This window comes from Gopherus flavomarginatus, chromosome 4 (assembly GCF_025201925.1).
Source record: "Gopherus flavomarginatus isolate rGopFla2 chromosome 4, rGopFla2.mat.asm, whole genome shotgun sequence".
In the NCBI taxonomy this organism is placed as follows: domain Eukaryota; kingdom Metazoa; phylum Chordata; order Testudines; family Testudinidae; genus Gopherus; species Gopherus flavomarginatus.
The window spans coordinates 103120584-103134069 of NC_066620.1; the positions used below are offsets into that span (position 1 = coordinate 103120584).

Sequence of the window (13486 nt, forward strand, 5' to 3'; positions counted from 1 at the left end):
CAGTTGTATAGCAGATTTATAGATGCAAATGTTTAAACTGTGTTCCTTTGGGACATATTTGATTTTGGTAAGCTGTAAAGCTGCTAGCCTGTGCCCTGTGTCATTTAATTATCTAGGTGACAAAACATGAAATCTTAAAGTTGACCCTTTTTGGAATTTTTCCGAAGTTTAAGTATGTCACCACTGTGACACACTGTAATACTGTAACATATATTAAATGTTCTTCATTATATGGATGACGTGCTTTAGAAAAAAATTTGTACATCTGAGCTGTTCAATTTAATACACACACACTCTCTCACTCCTGCCACACTGTCCTGCATGTACCTGTCCACATCTAATCTCTGTAGGTAACGTAGAGGATCTCTTTATCCATTGCTTCTTTTTGGGGCATTTTCTTCAAAAGTAATATGGTCCAGCCCTGCATTCTCTCTGAACACCACACCTATCACCTGCACAAAGGAGCCAGTGTAGCCTGATCTTTCCACTGCCTCATCCTCCATAATGCTCAGCCTCTTTGAGAAGAGGATGTAAAATGTTACCAGATCAGAACTCTTCACTCCCATTGCTGTTAGCATTGTGCATTATGCACCATGAGTTCTATTCGCTCTTGTTGATGCTGCCTCTTTTAGGGAAGATTTTCAAAGACAAATGAAAGTTGAGTGCTTAACTAACTCCCACTCATGCCTTTGTAAATCTCCTGCTATGCCATTAGCTTTGGCATAGCGTGTACTCTTGGAGGGAGGGAGAACCAACATCCTGGCTTGGACCTCTCCTCATGGCTGCATGTAAATTGAGAGTCCTTTTGATGCATCATTAGAGAAGCTTCCTTGCATTGAGGGAGATGGGGATGGGGGTTGGTGCTGTGGATGTGGCAGTCACTGCCCTCATCAAGGCCCTCCCCAGCTAGATGTACTGTTAAGTGAAAGAAGATGGGAAGATTCTAACCTGGTTTCCCCCACCACATGGAAATTATTTTTGTTTATTTAAAAAGAGGATTAAATTAAAGGGATTTAACTATTTATATTGGGGGCAGTTTAGCAATGATGATTTAAAAAACAATTTTCATGTTGTTTCATGTAGATTCAGCAGGCATATTTGCATTAATTTATTATGCTGCCAAACCTTCACTGGGGCAGATAAAGTGGTTTTCCTCCTAGTCATGCAAGCTCAGTTTAACTTTATAGTTTTGACGACAGAGTACCACAAAGGTGCCTGTATGCGCAACTGAAGCCTGCCTGATTACACCACAAAGAACCAGGAAGTAATTCAGCCTGTGAGAGGAGTTCCTTATCTGGTATTTTTATTTCCTGTAACATCTGTAATGTAATTGATTACTGGAGAACAGTGTATAGCAATAACCTTAATGCACTCTGCTTTACTATATCAGTGAGCACTACTGGAGTTTTTGATGCCCTTATCCATTTTAGTTAGGAATATAAAATAAACTTAATTCCTCATCCAATGACGTATATAATGGTAAAGCTGTAGATGAAATGTGTTACATGCAAGAGTGGTTTTAAATGGAGAATCTTAAAAAAAAAATCCGTAACTTGCCCCTTCACCATAGGTGGCGCTGTCTAATCACATAGATGGCCTCACTGCAAAACAGGGGCAGGCAGGGGCCTCACAAACTCCCAAAACTTCTCAAATCCTTAAAATATCAGCAGGGGTCAATTATTCACCAACCATTGCTTTTCAAAAACTTGAGAATCTTCATTTCAACTGCCTTTCCCCCCACAAGATTTGGTCTAATGCCACTTCCCTTCTACCTCTATAAACATGTATTTCCTTCACATTATGATACAGTAGCACTCCCAGACAGAATATTCGTACTATACCTCTCTCCTTTTGGGGGGAGAAATGATTTTCTGAGAGATCAGATCAGTAAAGCATGTCAGCAGGCTGGTGATCAGTCTCTCACAAACACAAGTCAGGCAGGATTTTCACAGGTGCTGAGCACCCACCACTCCCACTGCTGTTCTGAGTGTTAAGCCACTCTAAAAGCCATGTGCATATTGTCTGAAAGAAAACAGCCACACCTGGCTTTGAGTTCAGGTCAAGAGAAGGTGGAGGACAGCTGCTCACCACATATTTGCTCACACAGGAGTCCCACTCTCTGTTTTGTTCAGAAGAGGAGGCTCAATTTACATAATTATTTAGTAAAGGTCTAGGCAAGAACATTTTCTGGAAGTGGCAGCAGTAAGTTCTGGTTTCTATTGTGTCAAGATTAATTCCATGGCCAGCCCACATCTATAGGGAAAACTACAAATTGATATCCTTCTTACCTAGACCAGAGCATTCTAAATTATGTTCCAGAACAATGGAGGAAAATTCCCCACTTGCTAAACAGTGATCACAGCTGTGAGAAATAGCCCTGTCTAATAGGGCGACCAGACAGCATGTGTGAAAAATCAGGTTGGGGGTAGGAGGTAAGACAACTATATAAGACAAAGCCCCAGATATCAGGACTGTCCCTATAAAATTGGGACATCTGGTCACTTTACTATCTAAAGCAGGGATCGGCAACCTTTGGCATGTGGCTCACCAGAGTAAGCTCCCTGGAGGGCTGGGCTGGTTTGTTTACCTGCAGAGTCCGCAGGTTCAGCCGATCATGGCTCCCACTGGTCATGGTTCACCACTCTAGGCCACTGGGGGCTGCAGAAAGCGGCCCTGGCCAAGGGATGTGCTGACTGAGGTTTCTTGCAGCCCCCATTGGCCTGGAGTGGCGAACTGAGGCCAGTGGGAGCCGCAAATTGGCTGAACCTGCGGACTCTGCAGGTAAACAAACCGGCCCAGTCCGCGAAGGAGCTTACCCTGGTGAGCCATGTGCCAAACGTTGCTGATCCCTGGTCTAAAGCTACAGTGAAGTCAGGATTTCCAAAGGAAAGGCAACACATTTCCTTGGAAGTTCTTTTTGAGTCTCTGCCTTTAGGGAAGCTAAGGTAAGGGGGCTTACCCTTTAGCTTCACTAAAGGCAAAAAGAGATTCAACAATAACCTTCCAAGGAAATAAGTTTGGTTCTTAAGTTCTGAGACAACATGTAAACGTTACGTAATTGTCACATTATCTCCCAAGATATCACAAGTAGTCATGTGGGTGGATACACAGCTGAATTAAAAACACATTTCAGGGATATTTAATGGCTCCAGAGTTAATGAAGTAATGGCTCCAGGGTTAAAGCTGAAGCTAGGTTCCCAAAACCTCTAACCCTCCCCTCCACAAAATTAGTCAGTGCCCTTGAAATTTCATATGCTTCATCTCATCCAAGAACAGATTTTTTTCCTGGGAAACTTGGTGGGGCGGGAGGTGAGAGGAGGGAAAGAGAGGGAAAAAGAAAGAGTTTAAATCTGTGGGTTGTTTTTTTTTAAATCCTTTTTGTTAACTTTCAGAAAAAAAAACTTTCCCAGTGTTTTTTGACTTTTCATGTCTTCAGAATGGCTTGGCCTACAAACTTCCCACAAAATAAAATATATAGACCAGTATTTTATAAGAACCAAAACGTTGTTTATAGGAATAAATTTACGAAAATGAATACAAAGATTAGAAGCTAAAACAAAACTATGGAATAAGCTTTCTGTATGGTTGCTACAACAAAATTAGGGTTCTCCAGCCATCTTTAGCTGCTCTAAAACTCCACTTGCCATGTACTGCTGATTTGAATTAACAGTGCTCAAACTGATTAGAAAAGAGAACTTCTTAAAATCAATTATTTACATTAATGCTGCCGTCTGAATGCATCAATATTGGGGTGCCAAACATTATTTGGCATCAAAACTGCTGTATATCTGGTATTGTTATACAGAACCAATAGATATCACCTTCCACATATTCAGATGGAACAAACTATGATAGACAGCAAGCAATATACATTACAGTAAACCAGGTGAGCATATTACTACATTTGAAGTAACCCTATTTTTTTTAAAATAGGAAATGTAATAGCTGGAACAATCTTGTGGTAACTGTGGGTTACTGTTGAAAATTGCCTCTAAATAGAATTTTTTTTTAAGGCATCAGCAGCTCTTTAATGTTTTCAAATAGATTTGCTATTAGTTTAATTAGGAGTTGGAAAACATTTTAATTTGATTATTAGGGCCTTACCAAATTCATGGCCCATTTTGGTCAATTTACAGTCATAGGATTTTAAAAAAATGGTAAATTTCATGATTTTAGATACTTAAATCTGAAATTTCATGGTGTTGTAACTGTAGGGTCCCAATCCAAAAGAAAGTCATGCAGGGTCATGGTGTTGCCACCCTCACTTCAGTGGTGCTGCTGGCAGTGGTGCTGCCTTCAGAGCTGGATGGCTGGAGAGCAGTGGCTGCTGGCCTTGAACCCCGGCTCTGAAAGCTGTACTGTTGCCAGCAGCAGCGCAGAAGTGAGGGTGGCATGGTATGGGGTGATCATTAGTTTTAGGTGGTTGACTGTCTAGGGCCCAGTAGTCCAGGGGACACCATGGTTCCCCACCCCCAAGTCAGCCCAAGGCCCTTTAACCTCTTAATACTGGGCCTGGAGTCAGAGAGGGGCAGGGCTGGGGGTGCACTAGCTAGGGGCTTCTACCATGCACTGGGCTCCAGTTGCTAGTCCCATCCAGGCTGGGGAGGGACAGGCCTTCCTTTTCTGCACAGCTGCTCCTGTGGCCAGGTCACACCCACTTCTGGGAACCTCCCCTTGCTGCCAGAGGTTTCACCTTGAAAGCTCCCATGGTTATTGCTGTATGATTCCACAGCAGAAAGTTGTACCAAGCATCTCTAGAAGGAAGGAGATACATATTTTCTTAAATCAACTAATACATTGTAAAGATAATAACTGACATATCAACTTGATTTACATGATAAAAAGAAGCGATCTGTAAAGTTTCCATGAGTTCCTCCCCTTATTTCAGAAGCCAGGGAGGCCCCTCAGTTACAGCATGGAGGGGAAATTGGACAAAAAATAAAATACCTCATTACAAAGCAATAAGCACAAACCACCCATGCAGGAAGGAGATCACAGGACAGAGTAAAGGGGAGAATGGGTACAATTCAGGCACTTGGTTTTGACTCAGGAAATCTGGGTTCTATTTCTAGCTCTATCAGAGATTTCCTATATGACTGTGGGAAGTCATAATATCTGTGCCTAAGTTTCCCAAGTATAAAATGGGAGTAGGGAAGTGACACTTCTCTTACCTCCCATGGGTGTGGAGGATAAGTCCATTAATGTTGTGGGGTGCTCAGGTAACACCGCAGCGAATGCCATAGGGAAGTCTATAAATAACAGATAATCTCACCCTGGTTTTGCATTTAACATAGAATGTTCTGTAAACACAATTTAAGAGATTCTGTTAACGTTCAAACTACCCTTTACATGCAACCTGACACAGAGTTTACAAGGAAGTATTCTAACTTATCATAAACATTTGAACAGCACAAAATGGGCTTCCTTCCTGCCTACCAATTCTCTTGTTCCTAGGAGAAAACAAACAAACATTAAATTCCACTTACAGTCTTAGAGCAGAGGTAGGCAACTATGGCATGTGTGCCAAAGGCGGCACGCGAGCTGATTTTCAGTGGCACTCACACTGCCTGGGGCCTGGCCACCAGTCCGGAGAGATCTGCATTTTAATTTAATTTTAAATGAAGCTTCTTAAACATTTTAAAACCTTATTTACTTTACATACAACAATAGTTTAGTTATATATTATAGACTTAGAGAAAGAGACCTTCTAAAAACATTAAACTGTATTACTGGCACGCAAAACCTTAAATTAGAGTGAATAAATGAAGACTTGGCACAGCACTTCTGAAAGGTTGCTGACCCCTGTCTTAGATCATTAGAATATCACCACAAATAAAAAGGAACAAAATCAGTCTTGGTGAAAGCCTTTCAAAAACAGACTCCAGTCTTACATAGCACACGACTTGTGTTCTCTATAAAATGAGAACATCAGCCCATGATTACATTCTATTTAAGTTGCTCATCACCTTTTTGCATTAACTAAACTCTTGAACTGCCAGACAGAACTCCTGGATTTCCTTCCTAGCTCAACTACTAGTTCACTACGTGACCTTGGGTAGGTCACCACCTTTCTGTGCCTAGGTTTGCTCATGTGTAAAATGGGTGTAACATCTACCTCACAGATACAGGCTTACTTGAGTAAGATTCTTGGATGAAAAGTGGTACGTAATTGCAGAGCAAAATTATCGCAGGGCCATTTGGGTGGCTAATGTTACTAAAACAATTCCTTGGGTATCAGCTATGACAATAAATCAGCTGGGTCTTTTACATGCTATGAATCAGAATTGCTGTACTGAACAAACTGCTCTTTTTGTTGCAGGCAAAAGGAAAATTCCCTTGCAAAACATTCATTTGCTGACTTTGCAGCCAGGTTTTAAATAAAATTCACACAAGGTTTTAAATAAAATCTCCTCTTAACTGCCTTCTCAAGAGAACAGCTGAATATCTTTGAAGTGATTTCTGAGAGAGTAATGTGGAATAAAAATACAGAATGTGGGCCAGAAAAAGAGGAGCTGTGAAGAGGGTAATTAGAAGCATAAGTCATGCCAGACAGGAAGCTAAAATGCTACAATAATACACTGGACCATTTAAGCACTGAACACAGTCAGCTGATCAAAATAAATAGCCTCCCTCTGCAGACCACTGACATTTTAGGACTTGCTCATCACAGCCACCCTGTTAGTCACAGCTTCACCCCTGCCAAATTATTGGGAAAGACACACACCAAAGTTGGGTTTTAAGGTATTGTTTATTAGGTAGCCATCTTGATCTGGGATAAGAACAAGGTGACCTCCATGTTGTGATGACAGGTTCTCGTTCCCCTACACTGAGCAAAAGGCAGGAAAGTAGAAAGAAATCTGGGAATCTGTTGTTGCTAAGCAACAGGTTCCTATAAAGCCAGATATAGGGAGGGGCCAAGGGCTCTTGAGCTTTTGAGTCTTTGGGGGCTCAGGTGTCTAACGCTCTCTCTCTGTGGTGTGGTACACCCTTTCACACTGGTTATTGGCCTGCAGTAGACAATCACTACTAAACAGAACCGTCATTTTGGGGTGGATTTGTTTTCTTCTTTTGGGAAGCAGACTCAGTCCGATTAGTTAGTTCATACTTACAACTATAGACAACTCAGCAAGGGATAGGAGGGATCTGAGATAGGGTTACATACCTGTCTTCTACACCTGTGATCCACTGTTGGTGTCTATCACTGATCCAGATTCTGCAGCCTCTCCATCAGCATAAAAAGGTAGACTATCACCTTTGCCTTATCGAGTGTGTGTACATGTGTGTGTTTCTATTCCAAACTTCCAGAGTCCTTAATCCATCCTCCTCCCCTTCCTTCCTTCTCCTTTAGTGAATAAAGTGTTGTTGTGAGTTTACATCCAATGTGGTGATTCCTTTTGTTCCAGCTCTGATAGATGGGCTTAAGGGGGGATCCAGCGGGAGGTATACTGTAAGGCTCCCTGAAGTCTTCTGGTCAGATAGGCCCCCTAAAAATCATTACAACCTCCCTCCACCTTCCCGTCTTTCTCCAGCATCACAATTTTTCTCTCCTGCTTCCCTAACTAATTTCTCTTTCTTCTCTTCCATTCATTGCTCGCCATGGTTCCAAGAACTCCCCACACCCTTTATTTAGCCTGCCCAATTTCTAAATCCTCCCATGCAACACCATCTTTTCTTTCTCCCTTCTCTCAGGCTGTCATACCCACTGTCCCTCCTCCACCTGCTACTTCCCACCCATGAACAGCACTTTCATTCCCCTACCCTCTTATCTTCACACCTTCCTATCATTACTACACTTTTGGCCACCTTTTCTTCCTGTGTCCCCTACTATGCATTCTCCTCTCAGCTCCAAGGCCTGTCCTGTCCTTCCACCTCTCTCGCTCATCAATCCCAGATCACCCATATTTTGTTCAATCTCTTCTCTCTTCAGTAACCTGGCCTGTCACTGCTCCCCCTCAGACATTAGCTGTCCACTACTTGTTTCTCAGGACACACTGACAGTTTCATCCTGATCAAGACCAACACATCAGTCCTACCCCAACCCCATTGTGTCATCTAAGCACTTAAGCTCTATTTAACATCTGATTCATTAATGAGAAGTCCCATGGATCTGGCCACCACAGGCAAACCTGAGAATAAATTTGCCTCACTCTCTGTGCACACTTATACCTGTTTTAACACCTCAAGCTTCCACCAGCAGCCAACAAGAAATTTTATAATCATAGCTGACCTTAGCTTAACTACTCCCTTCAAACCAAAACCCAAGCCCTAGCAGAGTTTTTATCCTCCAAAACAGGGGAGAAGAGCCAGAGACACCATGAAGTTAACTAGAGACTTCACAGTTGCAATTAATTATAGGTAGAAGGTGCTCAGATACTACAGTGATGGGCAGCAGTATAAAATCTGAAACACACACATAGTAAATAATGAATTGCTTGGACAGAGTCAATGCAGGTATATGGAAGTTCTCACATACAAGAGTAAGATGGCACCCAATGAAATGAAATGAAAAAAATGCACAGCTTTAGAACTAAAGAAAGACTATTATATATATTATATATATTCTCTACGATGTATAGCTAACTTCTGGAACTCACTGCCAAAAGAGATCCTTGAGCAAAGTAGGATTCACAAAAAAGAAGATTAGCTATGTATCTATCTGTGTTTGTACAACATATAGCAAAACGGGGCCAAACTACCAGTCCATTGATACTCTAGGCACTGAGCTTAACGTTTGTGCTATAAAGGATTTAAATAATTTGGAAAGTAGCTTAGTATAAAATGACAAAACATTACAGTAACCTCTGAGAATGGATAATTTATTGCACTGAATAATGTAAGATGCAGGAAGGAATTCTGTCATTGCTTCTTTCCAGGTTTTTTTTTTTTAAATATATTTTGCCACAAGGGGAACAAACACCAAAAAAAACAAACAAATAAAAAAAAAAACCACCAACCACCCCAAAACAAAACCAACTCCTGAAGTAATTGACAGAAAACCTGATTCCTGGATTCTCAATAGAAAAGGGTTAAAAATAGACAGGGACAGTATCAATCTTACATAGACAATGAAATTAACAAAATAACCTACAAGAAGTCGAGGAAAATCTTTTGTCATCAAAATGGAAGAATGGAATGATAAAATGTGCTCCAGAAATGCTACCACAGCCTGAAACTTGATGGAAACGCAAAGCTGTGGTCCATTAAATTACTGCCACACAAGCAGTGCTGGAGAAATTGCAATGGGGAAGGGAACATAGAACATATGATTTGTTATTGCCAAAATATGCAGAGCTGCTGGAAGAAAATTATAAATACTATCCAATATTTCTCATTCTGATGATACTTTAAGTTACCCCGACAGGAAATCATGTTAGGGAGAGACCAGCAGGGGTTCTCAAACTTGCACTACGACCCCCTTCTGACAATAAAAATTACTGCATGAGCCCAGGATGCGGGATTGAAGCCTGAGCCTGCCCAAGTCCCACCACCCCAGGAAGGGGGGTGAAGCCAAAGCCCCAGGGCTTCAGTCCCAGGCCTGTAACCTGAGCCCCGGCGCCCAGGGCTGGAACTCTTGGGCTTCAGCCCCAGGCAGTAGGGCTTGGGCCCCATGCCCCAGCAAGTCTAACACCAGCCTTGGTGACGCCATTAAAATGGGGTCATGACCCACAGTTTGAGAACTACTGGACCAGAGGGAATACAGATACTGGGTATTCATTATGGAATAGGATTTGTTATTTTATTATTTAATTTTTTTAGGGTCTGTGCTTTGGTTTTTGGGTGTTCTGATTTTTATTTTAACATTGTTATGCAAAGCAGAGGTATTATATTTCTAACATTCTTTTCACAAGAATAATACAGAAATTGGAAATGTCTACTAGTCTGGTTTGTATAGAGGGTATGGATAGGATTTCAGTCAAAGGGGATATTAACAAGTGTAATGAACTCAATTCACCACCAGGTATCACTGTGGTAGCACAAAACTTACAGCAGAAAAGATTTGCTGCTCCGAAGAAGATTGAAATAAAATTTCAGCGAGCACAAGACATGAGATTTCTGGTTCACTAGGATCCCTACTTCATGTCTGAGAGGGTACAAGGTATTTTACTTTTGATAAAATAATCACCCCAAGCTTTTGCCCCAAAATTCCAGCCAAATATTTGGTAATTCAGAAAAATCAGTTAAATGTGTGTACACTTCACAAATTCACTGCCTCATTCAGACAAAGACTAGAAGCAAAACTGCCAATAGCACACAAAGCCTGTTCTTGTGGTGTTTCAGGTCCACTTGGCGACTGGGTAGACTAGTAATCAAGAGAAATTGGTTAGGATGCTTGAGGCAAAGAGGTTCTGAAAGTCCAGGGGTGCTAGAACTAGGGGTGCTGTGGGGATACGGCAGCACTGCCAGGCTTGAAGTGGTTTCCAACATATACAGGGTTTACAGTTTTGTTCAACGACTTTCAGCACTCCCTCCATAAAAACTGCGGTAACGTCATTGTGAAAGCCTGAACTGAAGTTTGCCTACTAGCAACAACATTCCCTTCAAGATGTTTTGATACAAGCCACGCCAAAGAATGATAAGCACCAAATGGTTTAATTGACATCTCAACCAAACTGCTGCTAATTTTTGTTCAAGTTCATGGAGCTGAAAAATACCACCTTGTCTGTAACAACAGTGCACCATCTCCACTAAAGTTAAGGTTGAGCATTGCCTTCTACTTGAAGGTCAACTAGTCTAAGGGCCCTAAAATCCACATGGTTACTTGGTTTGTCTTAAAAATTGCTGTATCTCTTCTGGAATATGGTTGGTGGTCCAAATTCGTCACAGAATTCCTCAGATACTGCCCCTTCAGATCCACTGTTCACACATTTCTCTCTCTCTCTCTCTCTCTCTCTCTTTTTTTTGGCAAATGCCTAGGGCTCAAACTATGGCTCTGTTCCTCCCCAAACTGATCTCAGACACTCAAGATCTCTCTCCGCTAGTACCTAGTATCTCTTGCCTCAATGGGGAAGTAATATTGAAAAAGTTAAGGGCAAAAAGTTTAGAACTCCAGATTGGTGTGCCCTCAGATCAAGCCAAAGATTATGAAATCTCCTTGGGAAAGAGGGAGCACCAAGCTGTACTGGACGGACAGTGAGACTGGAGACTAGGAGATGATGTTGGGGCAGTGGAGGAACTAATATACATCTAGCTCTGGGACCATCTGGCCAAGGTAATTATTGACAAGCAGCTGTGGGTTTTCTAGGCTATGCAGTTCCCTGCCCACACTGTATTATTCCCCAGCAAGGCAAACCATGTAAACAGGCCCTGTGGCTGTGCTTTTTTTTTTTTTTTTTTTTTTTTTTTTTTTTTAACTCTTGAAAGGCTATGAGCAGCTGTAATTGGCCACAGTTATAAGTTATCATACAAGCTCTTTCTAAGCAAACATTTTTATTCTTAGGTGAAAGCATTAAAGAGAAAAACATATTAAAACCAATAATAACTTAGAGACACGCTAATAAGTGTAGTAGAGCTCACCCTCAACTCCAGCAAGGTCTATGGTAGGTCATGAAGCTTTCAAACCCCATACAGGGATATTCTTATGGTTACAAGCTCATAACTTTTTTTGCTCAGAACAAAAATCCCCATGAGTCTTAGAGTGGCTCCTTTATACCATTTGGGCCTTTTGATCCAGGGAACAGGCCATTTGTAGACAAAGCTCCCTTTCCCAAGAGCAAAGCTTCAAAAGATGAAGTCAGGAGGTGGGCATTTGCATTCCCCTCAGCCCAAATATTTCCTAGGAAACCTACTCAACTAACAGTTCATTCTTTTCTTAGCCCATTGCTTTAAAAAAAAATTAGTCTCCTTTGAAACTCAACACTTCCCAAGGTTTATGTTAGTCACGTCTTCTAGACAAGTGACATACAATTCCATATCACATAAGTATTTGCATGTTCAATACAATGAGATCCTAGGTTTGTCCAGCATATTGCAGGAATTTGCCACACCAGTCACAGGGACTTCAAGAGCCCATCCAGTCTCCTTTATGTCCTTGACACCCGAAGAAGAGCTCTATGTAAGCTTAAAAGCTTCTCTCTCTCTCACTATTGGAAGTTGGGCCAATAAAAGATATTACCTCACCCACCTTGTTGCTCAAAAAGGCAGAGAAGTTTGCACAAATAGAAAAACTTCAAAACAAGATGCATGGGCATACTAACATCTCTTTGCAAATTCATCCCCAGTTAATCGCATTAAGTGCTGCTTCTAGACAGTACAAAAAGGCAGAAGGAGATTAACAACAAGAAGGCTTTGGGGAATTAAAGTGGACACAGAAGAACATATAATGAAACATTTTGAAATTACCAAAGAGCCTAAGATCTCAAGCAATGCAAGTTATTTTGGATTTGACGCTGTCCTTCTGCAAGGTGGTTGCTTAGCAACATACACTTTCAAAGCATTGACTGAAACCCAGCAGAACTAGTCTCATATTGAAAAATAAATGCTGGCAATTAGTTTCAGTGGACAGCAGTTTCATGAATTTGTTTATGAGCAGAAATTGGTCATGGTAGAAACAGGCTTTCACTCACCATCACTCACCGCCACCTCCTGGTCACACTGGGGATTAATTTGAGGCCATAATGGCTTGAAAACCATCATTGCATCTGCCTGCAGTCTCTCCCGCAGCCTCAGGAACTGCAGCGCTCTCTTTGTGACTCAGCCCTCTGGCTGTGTCACCATACGTGTTCCCCATTTCCTGGGGTTAGTGTCTCAGTCTAATAATCATGCCACTTCCCCAGTGGCAAGTGTTCAGGAGGGGGGAGACCCAGGCCCTCCCACTGCTCCAGGTCCCAGCCCAGGGACCCTGTAGATGGCAATCACGTGCTTGCATCCCCTCCAGTTGCTCAGTATGCTTCCCTGGGACACTTCCCAGGGGCTCCAGCACCACCTTCACCTTTAGCTCAGGTCCTCACCATGTCGGTCCCTGCAAACAACTGCTCTGTCCATTGTCTCTCTAGCAGGCTGAGACAGTCCTGCGGAACTGTCTTGGCTCCTTGACCTCCCAGCAGCAACTGAGCTCAGCTCTGCCCTACAGCTCCTTTAATGTGATCCTGCTGGTCCCACATTGGCTGCTCCTTGCAGCCTCTCTGGGCCGCTTGGAGGACTCACTTCCTCTGCTCCCTGCTGAGGTTAACCTTTTCAACATCTGTGCATGGCCAACATCCCATCACACCAGGCCATAAGCCACCAGAAGTCACACTACAGAAACCATTGTGCAAAGCACCTCCTAGACTTCAGAAGATGCTCATGAAATTGCAAAAACACTCATTAAAATGGGAAGTACAGACCAAGCCAGATGCATTTTATAGTACTATTGAAAGCAATTTCATTGTGAGTAGTGAAAGCAAATGACTCAGCCTTACAGGAGTTTGAAAGAGTAATTCTAGATGATCACCACCAGAAAGCTTCCAAACATAAGAATTTATTGGAAATACCAAGAAGAAATTGTGAC

The 13486-nt window shown here is 42.1% G+C and overlaps 1 protein-coding gene across 1 annotated transcript in view; it reads right to left on the reverse strand.

The window, feature by feature from the left end:
• GINM1 (glycosylated integral membrane protein 1) overlaps nt 1–13008 on the reverse strand; it is a 103192-nt gene extending 90184 nt beyond the window's left edge. The window contains exon 1 of the mRNA XM_050949831.1: nt 12564–13008. Within this exon, the coding sequence (XP_050805788.1) occupies nt 12564–12566 (3 nt within the window). The 5' untranslated portion in view covers nt 12567–13008. The remainder of the gene's footprint in view (nt 1–12563) is intronic.
• Nucleotides 13009–13486: the final 478 nt, after the last annotated feature.